General features: G+C 42.6%; 1 protein-coding gene across 1 annotated transcript in view; it reads left to right on the top strand.

Annotated features, from left to right (window-relative positions):
- Window positions 1–22,513, top strand: part of DNTT (DNA nucleotidylexotransferase) — a 257,582-nt gene that overhangs the window by 65,896 nt on the left and 169,173 nt on the right. Inside the window, exons 3-4 of the mRNA XM_075613065.1 lie at window positions 1,027–1,143; window positions 16,692–16,862. Of these exons, the coding sequence (XP_075469180.1) occupies window positions 1,027–1,143; window positions 16,692–16,862 (288 nt within the window). The remainder of the gene's footprint in view (window positions 1–1,026; window positions 1,144–16,691; window positions 16,863–22,513) is intronic.

Raw genomic sequence — 22,513 nt, 5'->3', positions numbered from 1 at the left:
TATTTCTGCGGTGACTGTTGCCTCCTTATTTGTTTTATATATGGACCTGCATGTTCACTTGCGGGGTATGGTTGCCACTTTGCTGTATTTTCATTGATTTATGTGACTTACAGTAACAAGACTGAAGTGTTGACCTCTGTTGTCATTGAGTGCTGGGGAACATATCTACTGTACATAATTGTTTGACTTGATTGGGCCATTTGGGGTGATGCCTTTTTCCCCCATGCACCCTCACTCTAAGGAATATTCATATTTTGGTGGTAGTGCTGTCTGAATAATTATTTTGATAACTATTTAAGCCTATTTATTAATTTTATGGGTGGATACTACTCTATGTCCATTTTCAACCTGATCATAAGCCTATGAAGAAAGGTATAACTGGTGTGGTACAATAAAACAATGAAATATATGGATTCTTCTAGTGAGCAGACAAAGGGCAGGTTAAGGACTACAAACAAGTAATATCAATAATCAAATAGGGGCTATACAGTAGCTTTAAGCCGTTCGTATATTTTTCTTTACATAAAGCACTATATATTATATACTAATACTATTATATGCCATAAGAGACCATAGAGCTTGGTCAAGTGATTGATTTCAATGTTTCTTACTTTCCGAATGCTGCTATTACCTGTCCAGTATTTAAATGTATAGCTAGTGCTAAAAATAATCATAATAATAATACATTGTATAGAAACTGGTTATTTTAAATTCATTAATTTGTCATGAGCTGCACTTTAGCGGCTTTTAAATGTCACCATGCAATAATTCAACTTAAATACACTCATGGTCAACCAACATTGATTCTGCTCCTTCTTATGTGAAGTTAATTGCATAAAATTGCAATCCCCTCTAATAGATCTGCAGGAATGATCATATTAGGTTTTTTTTGTTTTTTTTAAGAATTCCACGCAGAATGTGTTCAGCATAAAAAAAATAAGCCAGCATCTGTGAATTTCAGTAGAGAATAAAACAGCTTGATTTTTCTAGCGTTTCAATGGTCCCTGTATGCATTTTTCTCTTCAGGTACAGCAAGATTGTTCTGCCAGTTTCAATATGCCACTTTCTTCATCATGTGCTCAAGTCTCACAATATGCGTGCCAGAGACGTACAACCTTACAAGACATCAACAGAGTATTCACGGTAATAATTATTTCATGATGAAGGTCATTGGGGTACACGAGCATCGAAACAGCCTGCTAAAGTAATGATATGGCAGATAGTACAGTGGGAAAGTGGACTCAGGTCAGTTTGTTGTATGTGACTGAATATTTCATCATGATTTTCTAAACCATGTTTTAGCTGTGACCGAGACTAGCGAGCAGAAAAAGATTCACTGTAATTGCATAGGGCTTATCCAGGCAGGATGTTGCAGCCACTTGGAAATCAATGGTAAAATTGATTTTGACAGTTTTCCGGCAGAAGATATTTTTAACGTTGAGAGAAACATGTATTTTAAAAAGATTATTCTGCAATTATATGAATTAGAATTTTGGGCTGATATTTATTTTGTCCTAATCATGGCATGCCTCTAAAACATACTTTCAAATACAAACCGCAGACAGATAATGTTTCCTCCAGTTCTTTTTCAATTCGTTTCCAATCCGATCATCTGAACAACATCAAAATCTATTTATTTTGAAACATATATTTATTACCGCTATCTAGCTCATCTGACTGTTATTGAGTTCCCGGGAAGAGCATAGTTCAGCTGCAGATAATCTCCAAGATTACTACTTTAAGTTACCCAAGTGCTTTGAGCCTTGGCAAGGCTGTGACTAAACAGATTATGTTTACTATGCAAAGCAGGAATGTGTTCTGCACAGTGGGATATTGAGTTCCCAGCATGCATGACCTGCATCGCAAATAAAAACAGATGTATATGGACAAGGGCAAGTTTTTTTTATTCTTTCAGATTTTCTGGAAAAACATATAAAAATAATGTAATTCACAGTTGTGCATCAAATCCCTAATATTGGCATACGATAGAATTGAAATACCAAAAGTTCTAACCAACTGCACGGTGCATTTTCAAGTATACTGCATAAATGTTGCAAGTTGCCATCATTGTATTTACTTCTAAGGGGACTGTGATTCTATAGTATGTGATCTTTTGGCCTAGTGCAGGCTTCTGTAACCTCTCCAGGAAGAAGAGCCATTTCATAAATAATGTATTTCTCCAAAATATTCAGAGAGCCGCAACACATGCATGCAGGGCCGTTTTAAGACCTTCGTAAGCCCTGGGCGCTTTAATTTCTAGGGGCCTGTGTGTCCAATATTTTTACTCATTTTTATGCTAATTTCATCGTTTGCTTGTTTCTTTCGATACTAGAGATATTTGGCATCGATACTTTTGTTTCGATATTTAAAGGTATCGATACTTCAAAGGCATTTTATTTTGTGATTTTTTTTTTTTTAGGTATTTTTTCAAGTGAAATATTGTAGGCCCTAAAAGGTTTGTAGTCACTGTGCCTAGTCGGCCTAATGTATAAAGCGGCCCTGCATGCACGAATATTACACCTCCACAAACACATACATATACTGTACACACACTAATAGGTATATACTTTATAAGCATTAACATACGACAAAATATGTGGGGGAATAAAAACCATCGCATAATAAGTCCCTTTATTTAGTTTTCTTCATAGTTTTTCTGTGCAAAACGGTGTCATTTACAAATACACAATATATACATACACTACACTCCCCCCAAAAACACATACACGACCCCCTCGCCCCCCCCCACACACACACTACCCCCCATCCCCAAAATACACACACATTATATATGGGGGAAGGAGAGTGAGAGAGGGGGGGAAAGAGAGAGAGGGGGGAAAGGAGAGAGAGAGAGAGGGGGGAATGACACAGAGAGAGAGGTGAAGGAGACAGAGAGAGATAGGGGGGAAAGGAGAGAGGGGGGAAGGAGACAGAGAGAGAGAAGGGGGAGAGAGGGGGAAGGAGAGAGAGAGAGGGGGAAGGAAATAGAGAGAGAAAGAGAGGAGTGAGAGAGAGGGGGGGGCAGGGATATTGGAAGAGAAGAGAGGATCTGAGATTGCCTGCTGCCTACCGGCTGCCCTGGAGGAGTGAGGGGAGAGAGACGGGGGGGGGGGGGAGAAAGAGGGGGAAGAAGAGAGGGGGGAAGGAGAGAGAGGGGGAAGGAAAGAGAGAGGGGAAAGAAAAGAGAAAGAGAGGGGGTGTAACAGGGACTTATCACTGTTTGAGAGAAACTGCCTCTAAATCCAGCAGCGAGCTGGTTAATTGCACACAGGCAATTGCTCCACCTGGCTGATTAGGACTATGAGAAAAGCCTGATGTGAGAATCAGGAGAGAGATTCCTTAGCTCACATGTGGACTGACATAAGGAGAGGGAGGACTGCAGAGATTTTCCTCAGCACACAAGGAGCAACAATGAGGAGAGAGTCTTGAAGCACATTGACTCTAATACCTTGTGATATAGCCATGTGGTTTGCAGGATGAGACGTACCTCCCTTGGAGATGACGTCACATCCTTAACCAAAAAAAAAGAGTTGGGCATATGATACAGCGTCCAATCAGATTGGAGCTGTACCATCTGACATGAAAATGTGATGTCACAGGCCATATATAAGGCCTTGAAGTCTCATTTTACCTCAAGAAGCTGACGAGACAACATCGTATTGTGGACTTACCATGGGGTTGGATTGACAGATGAAGAAAGAAGATAGAACATTAAAGAAAATAAGAAATAATGACAGAAGAAGATAGAAGAATTTTGTTACCTGTTCCAGATCTTCAAGGTGGATGGTGTTGGATTGACTTTGATGAGACCTTCCTGAAACGCCAGGATTCGGCGGATCAACGCTTCTAAAGGTAACAAAAATATTGAATGCATGTAACCGCTTTGGTTTCTGCCTCAGGGACCCCCTGCTTCATGAGTTACAGGCCCCAGTATGGGGCATCGGGTGTCAGTATCGCCGACATTTTTAAATCGTCTGCGTCACGTGTCCGTGGGATTTAAATACTGGAGTAGATACCGGCACCCCATATCTGGGCCTGTTACTCAGGAAGCAGGGGGTCCCCGAGGCTAAAATCAATGCGGTTCATCTGAGGAGACCTAGAAGCAAGAAAAAAATAGGGTGCTCAACCCCAGACAACTTCATCCAGATAAAAACTGTTATTCCAGTATAATCAATTCCATGAAGAAACCAGTGGGAGTGGGTATAATATATAGACCTGTGAGTCACTTGAAATGGACACATAAAAGTACTCAACTATTGCAGTCTTAAAGTCTCTTACCCACTCGCGTCATCTCCAGGAGTAGTCAGTGGCGTGCCAGCCATGAAGGGAAATCCAGAAGCAGCTTCTGTGGTGTAGTGGTAGAACTCTTAACCAACATATGAAAGGGTCCTGGGTTCAATTCCTGTATGAAATTGTATAATTAAATTTAATTATGTAGGGAGGACTACTAGATCTTTAAAGAACAGGATACTTCAACATGTAAGATTGATTAAGAAGGGAGACTTGTTCCACCCAGTATCCAAACATTTTTCAAAATGTGCCAAAGGTGGCATTAAAGGATTTACAGTAAAAGGAATTGAAAAGGTTTTTGCGAGTGAGAGAGGGGGGTGATTTGCTCAATATGTTGGGCCGCAGGGAGGCTTACTGGATTTTTATGCTTCAAACCAGAACTCCCTGAGGTTTAAATGTAGAGTGGAACTTGAGCCATTTCTTAAAATATTAAACCCTGCAAAAATATTGTTAATCTGTATTCTGAGTTTGGATTGTTATTGGTACTGTATGTTGCAGAACATTTACGGCTAAGAGAGTTGATATTATCACCTTAGTTTGCATATCAGACACGTTTGAGGAAAATGTGATTATAAATATTGTATTTGCAACCCTGAATAAGTTGCAACTTGTTAAATATCATTGATATAAGTAAGATCATTATGAATGGTTTAGATTTGTTGATTCATCTATCTCTTCATTCCTTGGAGGAAAACTCTTAGACTCATATAAAGAATGTCTAAAGATTATCTAACTTGTTTTTAATATATTGATATGTGTTTTTAAGTTGGATAATGTGTGTATATTTTGTAATTGATGATTTGTCATGTTGGTGTTGATCCAACAACAAGGTTTTTGGTTTTATTATGATGTGAAATGGGATTTGTTTTTGTGGGATTTGGAGCAATGGGGTTACCTTGGTTAAATTGGTTACCTTGAAAACATTGCAATTTTGCTCTTTATTTAGGTAATAACTTTGGTATTCCTTATGATTGCATTTGGATTATTGCATTGCTAATAGTTGCGCTCCGTTTTGATGTTTACTGGGGGGGTTTGGTGGGTGGCGCATCGTCTGTTCATCCTGCTCATTGGTTGAGTAGCGGTGCGCTTTATCCTATCAGAGGCCCGAAGTGACGTCATACGGGGCGGGTTTAGTGACCAAGACATGGATTAGCACTCCTGTTTGTATGCCTCAGTGGGCGTGCGCGGGCAAGCGCGGGGGGGCGTTTCTTACCCAGAGGCCTTGGTGCCTGTGTGTTGGCGCCCCGCGTGACGTAATGTCATGTGCAATGGGGATTTTTACGCGATTGAGCACAGATCTGTCTAATTAGCTTAATGAAGTTACGGGTATATAAGGTATCTGATTGCTCCATCTACCATACTCCTTGATAAAGGACCTACCGGTCCGAAACGCATAGGAGGTGTGTTTTTTCTGTCCCCAAGGGGGTGAAGATGTCATTAGCTATGCACTGAAATAAAAGGTATTTTATTTTATCTCCACCTGGCTCCCTGGCTGTGCGCTATTTGTTCTTGCTGCATCTGAGGAGACCCCCTGCTCCCACACACTATCAATAAAAATTAAATTAAAGCAGCTTCATTACCATAGCGGATAGTCGCTACGGTAACGAATTTGTTCAATTTTTTATTTGGGTTTTAATACTAGTGTATTGTAGCAGGGGGTCTCCGAATCAGCACAGCATTAATTTGAGGTCCGGGGACCCCCTGCTTCTCGAGATTCAGGCCCCGTTATGGGGTGCCGGTATCTCCTATGGATTTTATTCCGACGGTCATGTGACGCAGGACACTTAAATGCATAGGAGATACCGGCACCCCATATGGGGCCTGTATCTCGGGAAGCAGGGGGTCCCCAGACCTCAAATCAATGAGGTTCTGCTCCGGAGACCCCCTGCCACTAGTATTACATTTTATATAAAAAATGTTTGATCTCTGACAAGATTTGCGCAGGGAGAAGTGGCTCTCCCCTTGCAGCAGAAATAAATCGCAGGGTGAGCCCTTTTCAGAGGGGCGATCAGCACATCGCTGGCTAATCGCCAGTTTAGCAAATGTTGCTGTCACATGTATTCTGGGCTTTCTGCATACTGTGATAGCAATGCTGTCAAAATGGCAATTTAAACAGGACGGCAATTTTTTTTATCGCGCTTAGTGCATAGGCCCCTATAGTCTTTTTCCATTTATAATCAAAATGCCATTTTAGAACCTCAACCTCCTTTTTGGTTAGCATCAAATTTAAGGCTTCCGACTTTCCCATATTAACTTTATATTTGGGATGGATGTCAATGGATTAGCTATAGTAAGAATAATATCATCTGCAAATAATGACATTTTATAATACTCATCTTTTATTTTGATCCCTTGTATTTTTGGGGAAGCTCTTATAGAGGCCGCGAGAGGCTCAATTGTTAAGGCAAAAAGTAGAGGAGAGAGGGGGCATCCCTGTCTCGTACCATTCTTGATTGTTATCAGGTTTCCCTACCCCCGGAATCTTCAAAGTGGCTGTCGGTGACTGATAGAGGGTCCATACCCCCTGTAAAAAAAAAAACCCCGGAGAATCCGAATGCCTGTTGTGTTTTATCTAGAAAATCCCACCTTATCCTATCAAACGCCTTCTCTGTATCCAGGCTCAGCAACACAACTTTCAATTTAGACTTATGTACCTGGTCAATAACATTAATTATTTTCCTTGTATTATCCGACGTCTGACGTTCACTCACAAATCCCACCTGGTCATTATGTATTAATCTAGGAAGTGTTGGATTCAACCTGCTAGCCAGAATTTTACTATAGATTTTCAGATCCGTATTAAGAAGCGAGATTTGCCTGTAGCTACCACAATGTAAAGGATCCTTTCCCTTTCCTTTTCGCCACTATATTGGCCTTCGTCATCTGTGGGGGGATTTGTTTTCCTTAGAGGAAATCATCAAATAAATCTAATAGACAAGGCCCTAAAATTTATTTTTGCATTTAAAATTTTATGATCCTCCGTCAATTTTGGGAGATTACAATCTCTCAGATAATTCTCGATATGGGACGAGCCCGGGTTTTTTTATTCGGGGTTGAATTATCTAGATCATGAAGGTCTGCATAAAATTTAGCAAATTCCTCTGCAATCTTTGAGGAATTTAAAGGAGATGCTCCATGACAATGCGTCCATGTTCCAGTCTGCTCTGGACAAAGCTGTGCAGGAGTTTAAATCTCAAATCTGCCTTGTGCGCTCCGCAGGCCTTTTTTAAAAATGTTGTGGGGAAGAGCGCTCCTCCTCTGCCAGAGCACCCTATCCTGTTGACCCCACCAAAGTAGGGCTCTAAAGGGATAAGGTCCCCCAGAGGATGGATGAGAGATCACTGCAACCGCAGTTCTTTCCCCCCTCTGCACAGAGTGGCCTGGTCCGGCCCAGTCATAAAGATAAGCCAGTCTGGGAATAAAGTGTCAGATCTAAAACCTGGCACGGAATCCCAGGCTGGTGAACTGGAGCCGGATCAATTTCCAGATCCCCAAGGGGGTGAGACCATAATGTCAGGGGATCTGGAATTGGTGGGAGGGGATAGGGGTGTAGACCAATAGCCAGGGGTGGGGCGCCAGAGTGTTATGCAGCATGAGGCTCTAAACTGGATATAAATATAGTGTGCCCTCCACTATCATTCCCGATTGTAAAAAATAAATAAAAAAAGAAGTCCCCTGAGACATGCTTGAGTGCATCTACCCTGCTGGACGCAACCGTCTTCAGGGACTCAGGGGTCAGTTAGGGTCCACCTCCAGTTTTGTCACTTATAAGTGTCATACATGGGGCACTGTGCCTACTTGTGTAACTGGAGGAGGGGAATAATTAAGGACTGACCCCCATTGATGATACTGGAGGTGGAATTTAAGGGGTGGTTGGGGGTATGGTGGAAGGGGTGGGGAAAGTGTTTATGGGGGAGGTGTTGTGGAAAGTGCTCCAAGTAATATCAAAGAGCATCTGCTGATCTGGGTCCTCTTATGGGGAGTCAGAGTTGGACTCTCTGCAGGTGCCTGCTGAGGTGCAGGTGCCTGCTGAGATGCAGCCTCCACATGGGGTGCTCACTGAGGGGAAACTCTCACCAGAATATTACTAATCTGACTGTTATGACATCCCATATACCGAGTCATGGTGGGGGAAGCAGTGAAGTCACTGCATGCCTCGATGGCCCCCAAAGTCACTCAGGAGGCCACTACCTCCAACTGCCACAGCTATCCCTGAACACAACCCCAGTGTCACAAATTGTAATGTGTACTATAATCGCCTGCTTGAAACACCACAGAGGGGACCCATTTTATAGTTGAGGAGATTAGCTCTTCTAGGGAAGGGTAGGAGTTTTGAGATCCTTAGCCAAGATGAGCCTGGGGATTGGGGGTTCTAGTTAAGGGGGAGTCCTCTGACATCATGGGGTTGGTGGACCCCCTGGCCCCTGTTATCCCCACCCAGGAAATAGTTGAGTTCATTGATAGTACCCTTTACAGAAGAAGATGTCCCTTCGAGAAGTGGAAGGATGCCTTGCTCATCCTCCACTCGCTACTGGAATTATTGAGGGACAACCGTAGCATATGGGCATATTCACGCCCAGATGTTATACTACTTGTTTCGAGCCCACAAGCCACTCAGGATTCGTCCGGAGTGCTGTAGTAAGCACAGGATATACTCCTGAATAACAATGGCTTTGCGCATAGGTACGCTCAATGTCAACCGCTGTAGGGACGGGGTTCACAGGTTCCAGATGCTCTCCTTTATGCAGAAGGGATGGGATTCTGTGAGCTTCCGGCAAGAAACTCATACCAGTCCGGAGATTGAAGCCAACTGTACCTCAAGAGGACATTTGTTGACCTGTGTGTTCTGCCTGGGTTCATTTGTGGATGGGAAACTTTAACCCTAAATGTGAAGATAATTCAGAACCTTCAGGCAACTGAAAATAAGTATAGAGAGATGTATGCTGGGTATTACCTTGGAGGTAATTAATGCAAAGAAAGTGTGAATAAAAGTTTGCTTTGATACATTGTTCAATTTTCTGTTTGCATTTTCCTCAAATTGAAAACAAATATTCACCCGGTGCTCCTGTTAAGTTGTGCAAGCAATCAATAACTCAACACTTGTCAATACACAATGGTTGTTCAATTAGTATAGAAGTGGATAGATAAATAAATACACAAATAAATAAAAACATCATAAAAAAAACCTTCAGTACAGTACAAACACTGGTGAATTGCAGCTCAACCCTCACTGGACCTTCCTTGGTGGACCTCCGCAATCGCAGTAGTAGAAACTCAGGGAGCACAGAAAACCGGTGAAAGCATGGAAAATAAAAACAAATAAAAACACACAAACAGTGCAATTCTGTCTGTGAAACTAAACAGAAATGCAACTTCCAGTGAGTATGCACTCACAAGAGTAAGGTAAGTTCCACACGTAGTCTGTTAGTAGTTATCTTCAAAACAGATAGATGTGCAGATACACTTGTGGACCAGAACAAATAAGGAGCTGGACAAGGATGGTGAAAGTAGTACTTGTATATTATAAAAACACACAATAGTTGGCAATGGCAACTTACAGGGAAACCCCATGCAAGTGCATTGTACGACAGACTGGATAGTGTCCGGTGGTTGAGGTTGGTAAAACGACAGCTGTGTAGCTCCTACAGGGTAGCCGGGGCGCTGATGGCTCCCTGCGATGTTAGGCTGGGACTTGCACTTCCGCGTTCCGATCCTCACGTGATCAGCGTCCGTACACGATGACATCGATCCTTGGGCACCTCCTATCCAAGTCAGTCAGGGATCCAGACTCAACACGTTCACGTTTCGCTGGTTTGCTTCATCAGGGGTCCGTGATTCCCTGACAATCAATGAGTTCCCTTATGTGCTAAAGACTAGCCAATCAAAATCGTGCTGGGCAGTAAAGTCTCTAACAGTGCTACAGGTGTCAGAGCCAATAGAGTGCCAGAGACTAGCCAATAATAACGTGCTGAACGTTAAAGTCTCTTATTATGCTACAGGTACCAGTACCAGTCCTAGAATATATATACATTGAATATAAGCACCTATTTGAAACATAGAATTAATTATACTAAAGAAAAACTCTCCAAAAACAACAGAACCCTACCTAATTAATAATTTTGCATATCTAAGACAAGGGGAGAGATCAATTTAGTAGCCTGAGCAGTTAGGCAAAGAACAGCAGAAGAAGAACAGACTAAACCAGTGTGCTTGTGTCCAAGTACTCATTTAGACCCTTGGGTGAGAGTATATCGAGAGAATAAATCCAGAAGGATTCTCTCATACATAGTGACTTAAACCTATCCCCATTGGTGGGATAGATTGTCCCTCCAACACTATATTGATGAAAATATTATTCCCAGAGGGCTAAGGATTTTAAAAAAATACCATCATTTGATATGGATGAAATCGTTTTAAAGAACTGGAATGACACTCTTGAACAGTGTTCTTTATCTCTAATGAAAATTTTAGTAAAATATAGAGAGGATAAATTAAAGACACTTGAATTGGTTATTGATAATCTTCAGAATGAGCTTTGTACTTATATTCAAGTTTATAGTTAAGTCCAGTTCTATCTATATTGATTTTTAGCATTAATAACTTTTATTTATTTTTTATTTTTATTAAATATTTAATTGCACTAAAATTCACAATTATTATTATTATTAATTTTTATTAAAAATAATTATCATTTCCCTGTATAGAATTGTTTATTTATTTATATGAATTTTCTTTTTTGGATTGTGTGATCAAGTCAATTGACTAGTGTATATTGTTGTTGGTGTTGTGTTGTTCCCACTACAAACAGGGAGTTATATATAGTTATATATATTTATTTAATATTATATATCAATAATTTTTTGAGTTGATGTTATAGTAAATATTAAATATTAGTTAAAATCATTTATAGATATAGGTTCCAATTTAATTGGTTAATTTTTCATATTTGATGAATGTGAGATTGGTTTTAGTAGGATACTTCTTTTGCACTTTATGCATTGTGAGTGTTTAAATTAATTTAATTAATTGGTTGGGTTATTCTCAGTGTTTGGTGCGAACAATAGAATTGTTTATGATTTATTGTGAAGCTTTACAATTTATTAATGTTTATTTAACTTTGTAAACTACCGATTTGTGGTAAATCAGTAATCAAGGCATGAGAATAGCTTTACATCATCCAGCCTATTTCATTGTCTCTTACTGACCAATCGGACTTCCCCTGACGAAGGCGCTTTTATGTGACGAAACGCGTAGGGCTGGTGACATCATCACGTGTGGTGCATGCACGTGGAGTCCTGGGCGTCCTTGCTATCCAATTAGCTGAATTTCCAAGTGCTGGCATCTGATCTATGCAGGAGCAGAGGACGCGGAGGCACTGACAGGCTTGGCGATTTGGCGCCAGCTCGTGACAGGAGTTGGTTGTGGCTATGAGCTGATCAGGTGTACCCTGCCTCTCTTGGACTCCCCCACCCCCATAGATGACTACACATAGAGATTTCTCTCCCACGTATGGTTGCTTTTTTTAATCCTGTAAGTGCATTTCCTTTGGGCTGCAGTTTTTTAATAAATGTACGCAATTGTTTAAACAGTTACATGCTATGGAGCTCGCACTTCTGTTTGTTTTTTGTTCATGTATTGTTATAACTCTGTACCCAGGACATACTTGAAAACGAGAGGTAACTCTCAATGTATTACTTAAGTAATAATCCCAGAAGAAAAGGGCATTACTGGCCAATAATGCCCTGTTCTGAGGGGATTATTACTATTATAGGCTAAATGTAGGCTTATTTCATAAATAATAGACACTTTTGTATAGTTAAATAGTTTATTAAAATAAAACAGTAAATACACGAAACCACCTCTACTGTACTGTATATACACTTACACTGCAGATATCTATATCCACACACTGCCGCCCCCTCTGTGTACACACACACACACACACACACACACACACACACACACACACACACACAGTAGCTCTACACACACAAGCACACCACGCGCACACCCGCACACGCGCACTGGAGCTCTAGACACACATCACTGCACCTCCTCTGTACTCACAACACAGCACCTCTACACACACAAACTCTGCTGCTACACACACATGCTACAACCGCAAACACTGCTGCTGACACACACACACACACACACACACACACACACACACACACACACACACACTGGAGCTCTATACACACACACACACACACACACACACACACTAGCTCTATACACACACATCCGCTCTACACACACACACACACTGCAGCCACAATCAAAATGCAGCCACTTACTGTACTAAACTTTGCACTCTCACCCCACCTCTACACACAACACAGCACCTCTACACACACCACACACACACACACACACACACAACACTGCACCTCTATACACAACACAACATACACACACACAACACTGCACCTGTATACACAGCACCTCTACACACAACACAGCACCTCTACACACACACACAAACTGCTGCTACACACCCATGCTACACCCATAAACCCTGCTGCTGACACTGACACACACACACACTGGAGCTCTATATACACACACAGCACCTCTACGCAGATATACAACACAACAGCACAGCACACACACATTGCTACTGACACACTCACACACAACTGCAAAAACAAAGAAACTGCAGACAGCCACTTACTTCTTTGCAGACTCCCACCCCCCCCCCCCCCCCCCACACACACACAATTCAACTGAATCTGCTTAGAAAATCTCAGTCAGCTCGGGAGGGGAGGAGTAAACCTGTGGCTGATACTTCCTAACCAATCCCCTGCCCTTTCTCAGAGCCGTTACTTCATTCTAACCAATCCCCTGCCCTGTCTCGGCTGTTCTGAAAGCTGATTGGCTGGAAATAAACACATTGAAAACTGCACTTTGCAAGCTGCTAAAATTCCGGGCATTACTGATTGGATAATGCCCGGAATTTTAACCAATCAGAGAGCAGGGTTTTCAATAATGCCTGGAATGTTACTGCTTTAGCCTATAATTTCTGGTAAAACATTTTTATAAATAAATAAATATTTTGGAATGGCCATAAAAAGCAACTGTTTATAGTCTGCCTATTTTTTTTCCCCTTAAATAAGCTCAATAAAGTTATCCATGTTCCTCTCATTACAACTATATGCAGTAAAACAAATAGATTACACTTCAACTCATTTTCAAGAGCATGAAGGCCAACATCTTTGCCACATAGTACAGCAAGTTCAACAAACTGAATACATCCACACCGAGCATTGATTTGGCAATGATATTTTATTAGGGCTATATTTTTTTCGGCTATCTATAAAGGTGTATGCCCTCTGGATATAAGAATGAAGGATGTCTGAAGAAGGCACAGATTAATGTTACCCCTGCGAAAGGTGACAAATTACAGCTGTAGAAATGGTTACCCTTCTCTTCACCTGTATGACAATGATTCATAAGATGACATTTCTCAAAGCCGGCTGTGGCATCCATTTCTAAAACATATGTTTATATTACTAAAGGTCAAGCTTAGGAATCTTAACGTTAACCCCTTTGCACAATGGAATTGCTGAATTATTATTACAATGCATATTATTTTAAAAGTACAGAAGCCCTAATATATACAAAGCTAAAGCTAAAAACAACTAAAAGTATGGGGGTGATGTTTTAAAATGCATTAGTGATAATCAGAGACGAGTACATGGAAACTTCTATTAATTAAATTCAAGTAATATCCTACATGTCTAGTTTTATTTTTTTAAATAAATCAGTTCTGTACTATTACTTTAGATAATACTTACTACCTTTTTTTATTTTAAAAATGAACCATAAATGACATTTTTAATGAGTTTTAATATACTGAGCATCTTTTGATTTCAATAGGTTTGTAATACAGTTCCTCAGCCATGCAAGATCTTTGTAACACTTTCCTGTTTGTGATCATAGAAGTGAAAAAAAGTGGGAGGAGCACACAAACCAAATGGAGCAGGAAGGACACAGAGTACAAAAAAATGAATAAAAGGGTACTTTAATGTGTCATGGGACCCATCCAACGTGTTTTGAACGTCACAGCGTTCTTTATCAAGGATAAATATACAGTGTAACACCACCCATTAAATACCCTCTTACCCACCACCTGTCTTCAGGAGGATAGTACCCATTCTGGTTATTATATATCACTATCAATATTGGTTATTGCGAATACCTTTGGAAGGTGGTTCTGGCATCATTATACCTTATTGTCCAGGCATTGGAGCGCTTTTGCCAATTTTTCTATCCTGTTTGTGATCATGTGTTGACAATATTCTCAGCAGTTTGAGCTGTAAACTGTAACAATAGATAATGTTACCATAGAATATAAGAATACATTGTAGCTGCTGAGTTACACTAACTGAAGGATTGATTAAAACTGAAATGCAGCCATTTAGTGAACTCTGCTTAGGATCTTTACTGATCGATCACCGAAGAATGAGTCGATCGGCAGCTTAGGTAATTCGTTTTCAATAAAGGTAATCAAAAGCTGCATATATTAAGACAAGAAAATAAATATATATAAAAATTTTTTTAAACTGTTTGGTTTGCCTCTTTGATGTCACTAATGTGCTTTAGAGCACAAGCCCATAAGGTCAGGTATATAACTAGTCCAGAGGGTCACTCCAAAGGTGGAGAGCAGGCAGAGAGAAATTCCCCAATATCATGCACTCACTAAACTGTATATAGAGGCTAAGGACTGGAACAAAGTAAGTATAGGAGTGAGCAGAGAGACTACACAAGGTAGTGTGAAACAATAAACATCACAGACACAAACTGAACCAGAGTTGCTAACAATTTTTTAATCAGATCCTAAGGACTCAACTTAAAATAAAGGGACACATGTAGAACATCAATAACAGACATGTAAGGGTACACTCAGAAGGTAAGCGCTGGTGCTTTGAAGCAGAGACTCACAGTACATGTAATGGCTCCTAAAGCTGTAGGGGGGGGGGCAAGGGAGAAAGAGGGAAGGGGGGGGGGACGGAGGGAGGGTATACTGAGTGTAACCAATGGAGGCTGTTTGAAAGTAAAGAGGTCCATATAGGATCCAAGAAAGTGAGCAAGGACCCAGGACCTACAGTAGAAAGGCTGAGTTGCTATTGAGTAAAAGCAATGGCAACCTGCAGGCGAGCCGGAATGGTAGGCAAGCCATAACCCCCTAAGGCCCAGATCCACAAAGCTTCGGTAAATCATGGTTCATAACATCATGTTATCAAAATCAGTAACAGGCGTTATTTTCCCTGAGGTTAATATGCAAAAACAACAGCTGTTAGTTATCTCATTTGAATTGGCTTTACACCATGTTACATAGTTACATAGTTAACTAGTAGATGAGGTTGAAAAAAGACATATGTTCATCAAGTTCAACCTATGCTAAATAAAGACGACAGATACTTATCCTGTATTTGTACTACAGTATATTGATCCAGAGGAAGGCAAACAAAACCCCCAGTGAAATATCATCTAGTGATGTCTCTTAAGTGGAAAAAATAAATTAATTCCTGACTCAAAATATTAGCATTCAGATGACTCCCTGGATTAACATCCTCCCCATGTTTACTTATTAGGTATATCCCTGTATACCTTTCATTTCTAAAAAGATGTCTAGTCTTGTTTTGAACAAATTTATTGTATCTGCCATCACAGTCCCCATGGGTAATGAATTCCACATTGTAACTGCCCTTACGGTAAAGAACCCTTTCCTTTGTTGCTGGTGAAATCTCCTTTCCTCCAACCTTAAAGGATGAACCTGAGTCCTATGTACTGCCCTTGGGATGGATAGTTCTTTTGAAATCGCTCCTAATATTGTCCCTGAATATATTTCTATATTCTTTTTATGCAATATATAAATATATAATAATAGTTAACGTATCCCATCTTTAGACGCCTCATTTCCAATGTAAGCAAATCTAATTTAGCTAGCCTCTCCTCATAAATCAGATTATCGAGAGGGAGAGAGAGAGACAGGGAGAGAAAGAGACAGGGAGAGAGAGAGAGACAGGGAGAGAGAGAGACAGGGAGAGAGAGACAGGGAGAGAGAGAGACAGGGAGGGAGAGAGACAGAGAGAGAGACAGAGAGAGAGACAGAGAGAGACAGAGACAGAGAGACCCCTTTATTACTAAAGTATCAGGTCTCAAACCAACGTTACGGCTGAGAACAGCACTTAGCACTGCATTGATGAGCGTTGAAGATACCTGTTAGCCCTTGGTATATATAGAGCAATAATGGAGATTTGTGGATCTGGTCTTAAATTTCTTTAAATTATGGTAAGAATTGTCTGGCGTGAGGTCTTTTGAAGATTGTGTACAAATATAATTTACAGCCAAATAAAAAGTGCGTATTTTCTTTTTTTGTTTCCGTACTACAGGATGCCTTTGATATTCTAGCAGCAAATTACGAATTCTGTGAAAATAAAGGATCCTGTGTGGCATATTTAAGAGCATCTTCCGTTGTGAAATCTCTTCCATTTTCCATAGTAACAATGAAAGACCTGGAAGGATTACCATTCCTGGGAGATCAGATGAAAGGTGTTATTGAGGTAATGCTACAATACTATTCTTTAGCTTTTTGTGGTGGAGGGATTTGTATGCATTAGGAGTAGCACAGTAATAATGGCATTGGATTTGTTGTAGGATTATCATTTTGAATTCCTGTTTTAAACTGTAATATCTTTAACGCAGATACTACATTGCCACTATTTAATATGCTGTGGTTCTGCTTCGCAAATCTGGAAAAAGAGTGCAACTCCATTCAAATGAATTTGACTAATCCTCTCCATGAGATCAGAATCTCCCTTCAGGTTCTGTTCGTTCAGTGATTGCGCCAAAACGGTGGGAGTAATGTCCACTGCAAATGCCTGAGTTTTTTTCTTGAATGTAAGCAATGACTGAAAGTACTGTATGGAAGCCATTAATGATCAGGTGTGTAAAGAGTTTGTCAAGAGGTTCAGATTACATCTGAATGGAGATCCGGTCCAGTGTACTTCACAACCGGATATGGATGCATGGTTTGAGTATGATGATAATTCTTCAGAGGAGTTGGAAGAAGGAGTGACATTGGAAGAAATAGGTTCTTTCAAATTGGAAGCAATAGATGAATTTTAGAATACCGTCCCTTACCTTATTGAGGAGCCTACAAAAATAACATTGTTATGAATAAAGCTTATATTGGATTATGGTCGAAAGTATGGTCTTTTCCAGTCCATCAATTAATTAATATTAATTAAATACATTTATTGATGGAGTTTGGTCTACTCCAAAAAATAAATGTGGAGGTTGTTTGAACTGGGGTGCTCCCTAGGATTTGTGGCGGAGAAAGTGCTGCAACGCCTAAGCTATTCAAATAAATTGGAATATAGATATGTGATTGTGTACGAAGTGTAAAAGAGTATATAAAAATATATACTGGCCCTTTTTTGATTTCCTGGTTGCTGCTTGACTTCGGAGAAGGGAATCCCGTCTCCTTCTTAGCGTGGCAGTTGTGGTGTGAAGATCCCTTGTTGGCATACACTCCTTTTGGTCATCTGGGAAACGGGGAGAGGAGACACTCACACACTACACCCATCGGGGGATAATTCTGCTGAGACAACCCAGACACCATCCATACAGGACATCACCCTCTGAGGACAAGGACTCACATTAGGCCGTGTGAGTTTTATGTATATTGAGACTCCAGCATATGAGTCTGTAATAAATCCACTACAGTCAGCGTTGAGGGAGAGACACCACACAAGCCCGTGTGAGTCACTGAATCCATAATTTTATGTATTCTTTGATTAGTTAAAGTGGAAAACCAATTATCAACCCCTCCAGCATTATCCTCCTCCTTGCTCCCACCCCCTGCCCTCACCCCCCTCCCCCTTTCCCCCCCCCCCTCTTCCCCCATCCCCCACATGTGTATCTAATACACTGAGATTTTAATTCTTTTTTATCCATATCCTTTTATTTCATTCGGTTCCATCGACATCGGGAGGCCCGTGAGGTTTGCGCTGACTATCTCCAAAAAATAAATGCCTAATCCCTGAGAAGTTTCATTAATATGTATCCATTGTTGGATAATGATGTCAAATCCTGGCTGAATTTTCCAAAGGTTGACTCAGCTGTGACTAAGAACTACAATCCCTCTAGATTCTTCATCTTTTTTCCCTTGGAGTCTTTAGAAGCTGAACTGTCTAGACTATTCTAGAGTCTAGAATATACTTCAGCTTTTTATTTTTTTTACAATATTTTTTATTTACTTAAAGTTATGGGGTACAGAAAGTTAGAAGGGAATGGGATGGGTGGTTAGGTGGGTTCAAAATGAAAAAATGGGGGGTGGAGTGTGACAGATAGGAGGGAACAGTAGTGAAAAGGGGATATTACGGCCCTAAATTAGTGCAGGGTTTCTGCTCCACTCCACGGTTTGGAGATTTACCAAGGAGAATCCAGACCGGACTTCTAGCTCTCCCAGCTTTCACAGGACTGGAGCAGCTGATTGAGCAGAGAGATGATTAAAAGATTGCTCTAAACAGAGCAAGACAGGGCTGTTTGACTCTCAAGAGGAGGGTGTGCTGAAAAGCTGTGTTATGCTGAGAAAAAGACTTTTGTTTTGTTTGTTTGATTTACTCCTGTTATCTGCTGTAGCAGTTGTATGGCAAAATAAACAGGCCAAGCTTTTCACCTCTGTGTCAGAAGACTGTCTCCTCTACCTGGAAGGCTGTGTGAAAGTGCTGATCCTTGGACAAAAGGTACAGAGCAAGAAGTTACTTTGTCACATATGGTGGAGTTTAATGCGGGCAGCAGACTGACAAGCCTGTAAGATGCAAAAGGGAATAGAGGAAGTAGTCACAGCCCTGATCCAAACCGCATCTACACAGCAAGAAACTAATGCTACACAGCAATAAACTAATGCCACACAACAAGAAACCAACAGAAGGGCTGCTGAGGGTTATGTCTTACAGCAAGAAACCAACAGCAGGCTGGCTGAGGGTATTGCCACACAGCAGGAAAACATGGCAATATTGCAGAGACTGGTGCTGGCCCAGGCTGAAGCTCATCACCTGCTCAGAGAGGAGCAGCAAAATACTGCCCATGCCTTACATCAGGAGATCCAGGGCCTATCTGAGAGGCTTACCGGGGATGTCGCAGAAGCACACCCAAAGGTGGTTAGAGTGAGTAACTACCTGCAAAAGATGGTGGCTCCAGATGACGTAGAGGCCTTCCTGATGGCGTTTGAGAGGACGGCTGAGAGAGAAAAATGGCCTGTGGCTGAATGGGCAAGCCTGCTAGCACCGTTCCTGTGTGGGGAGGCCCAGAAAGCATACTATGATCTGGAACCGGCTCAAGCCAGTGATTACAGCGAACTGAAAAAGGAGATCCTGGCGCGCCTAGGGGGACAACGGCGGTCCCTGCCCAGAGGTTTCACTCCTGGACCTACAACCTGGATAATGTCACAAGATCACAGATGTTTGACTTAATACATCTTGCCAGAAAGTGGTTACAACCGGAAATCAACACATCCAGCCACATTGTGGAGCAACTAGTGATGGACCGATTTCTGAGAGGCTTACCTGTTGCCCTTCGTCGCTGGGTCAGCCAGAGTGTTCCCCAAACGGCTGACCAGTTAGTCGCGTTGGTAGAACGGTACAGTGCAGCTGGAGAATGGCTTCAACCCCCTATCCAAGGGCAGCCTCAGAACCGGAAGGTCCAGAGCCCTAGCAAAATTGGTAAGACTGTTCCAGGGAAAAGGGGGAATTTAGATGAACAGGTTGGGGTCTATAACCCCAGGGACATAACCACAAGAGAAAGGAAATTTGTTAAGTGGGAAGAACCTATAAGGGACTATGCTGTAAAATGTTTTAAATGTCGAGAGTTTGGACATATGGCAAAGGACTGTCCCAGAATAGTTGAACCCATGGAATGTAATGTGGGTAGTAATAATGAGGATGATTACTCACTATATGCCCAAACTGTGTGTTCTGCAAACAAAAAGGGTTGTCAGAATAGTTACCCTTGGTGTTCCGTGCAGGTAGAGGGAAAAAGGGTTCAGGCATTACTTGACTCAGGGAGTATGGTTACCCTCATAGACCCAGATTTGATAAATGGTATTCAGGTAGATGACTCCCAACAGATTGATATTCCCTGTATACATGGGGATGTACATAACTACTCCACTGCTGAAGTACAGGTTAAGTCACAGTGTGGCTCTGTAAATTGGCAAGTTGGTCTTGTACCAAAATTAGCCCATGACATGATTATTGGTAGAGATTTTCCCCATTTTCCAAATGTATGGCCAGCTGCTGAAAAACTTGCCACTAGTTCGTCAGATGAATGTAATGATGATTTCCCATTTGCTGACATTTTGGGAGACGAACTAGACAGCACAAATAAGTCTGGGAGTAAACAGCCATACCCTGTAAAAGCACTAGTGGGCGACAACCCAGAACAAAATGGTGCCGAACCATCTAATAGACCGGAACCAGACATTGACCTTATTGATTTAGAGCAGGCCTGCACAACTCGTAAAGTGCGAAGGGCCGAACTGCTCCAAGGAAAAATAAATTGGGCCGCACGGGTAAAATCATCATCATCATCATCATCATCATCATCATCATCTCTCCTCCAGCACCCATCATCATCCTCATATCTCCCCCAGAACCCAACACTATCAACCATTGCGATACTCCCCATCTATCTCTCATACCCCCATCTCTCCCCCTCACCCACACACAATACACCCCTCCACATCAAACACACAATACCCCCCTCCACATCAAACACACAATACCCCCCTACACCCCACACACATCCCACCACCCCCTGCAGCTCACATCCCTCCCCCCTGCAGCTCACATCCCTCCCCCTGCAGCTCACATCCCTCTGCCCCCTTGCACCTCACATCCCTCTCCCCCTTGCACCTCACATCCCTCTCCCCCCTTGAACCTCACATCCCTCTCCCCCCCTGAACCTCACATCCCTCTCCCCCCTTGCACCTCACATCCCTCTCCCCCCCCTTGCACCTCACATCCCTCTCCCCCCCTTGCACCTCACATCCCTCTCCCCCCCTTGCACCTCACATCCCTCTCCCCCCCTTGCACCTCACATCACTCTCCCCCCCTTGCACCTCACATCACTCTCCCCCTTGGGTGGGTGACAGTGACTGGGTGACAGTGACTGGGTGGGTGACAGTGACTGGGTGGGTGACAGTGACTGGGTGGGTGGGTGACAGTGACTGGGTGGGTGACAGTGACTGGGTGGATAGGTGGGTGACAGTGACTGGGTGGGTGACAGTGACTGGGTGGGTGACAGTGACTATGACAGTGACTGGGTGGGTGGGTGACAGTGACTGGGTGGGTGACAGTGACTGGGTGGGTGACAGTGACTGGGTGGGAAGAGTGACTGGGTGGGACACAGTGACTGGGTGGGACACAGTGACTGGGTGGGTGACTGGGTGGGTGGGTGACAGTGACACTGACAGTGACTGGGTGGGTGGGTGACAGTGACTGGGTGGGTGGGTGACAGTGATTGGGTGACAGGGTGACAGTGACTGGGTGGGTGACAGTGACTGGGTGGGTGACAGTGACTGGGTGGGTGGGTGACAGTGACCTTGACAGTGACTGGGTGGGTGGGTGACAGTGACTTGACAGTGACTGGGTGACAGTGACTGGGTGGGTGACAGTGGGTGGGTGGGTGACAGTGACTGGGTGGGTGACAGTGACTTGACAGTGACTGGGTGGGTGGGTGATAGTGACTGGGTGGGTGACAGTGACTGGGTGGGTGACAGTGACTGGGTGGATAGGTGGGTGACAGTGACTGGGTGGGTGACAGTGACTGGGTGGGTGACAGTGACTGGGTGGGTGACAGTGACTGGGTGGGTGACAGTGACTATGACAGTGACTGGGTGGGTGACAGTGACTGGGTGGGTGACAGTGACTGGGTGGGTGACAGTGACGGGGTGGGACACAGTGACTGGGTGGGACACAGTGACTGGGTGGGAAGAGTGACAGGGTGGGACACAGTGACAGGGTGGGACAGTGACTGGGTGGGTGGGTGACTGGGTGGGTGGGTGACAGTGACACTGACAGTGGGTGGGTGGGTGACAGTGACTGGGTGGGTGGGTGACAGTGACTGGGTGACAGGGTGACAGTGACTGGGTGGGTGACAGTGACTGGGTGGGTGGGTGACAGTGACTGGGTGGGTGGGTGACAGTGAC

This window comes from Ascaphus truei, chromosome 8 (assembly GCF_040206685.1).
Source record: "Ascaphus truei isolate aAscTru1 chromosome 8, aAscTru1.hap1, whole genome shotgun sequence".
Classification (NCBI taxonomy): Eukaryota; Metazoa; Chordata; class Amphibia; order Anura; family Ascaphidae; genus Ascaphus; species Ascaphus truei.
This window is presented reverse-complemented; position numbering and strand designations above follow the sequence as displayed.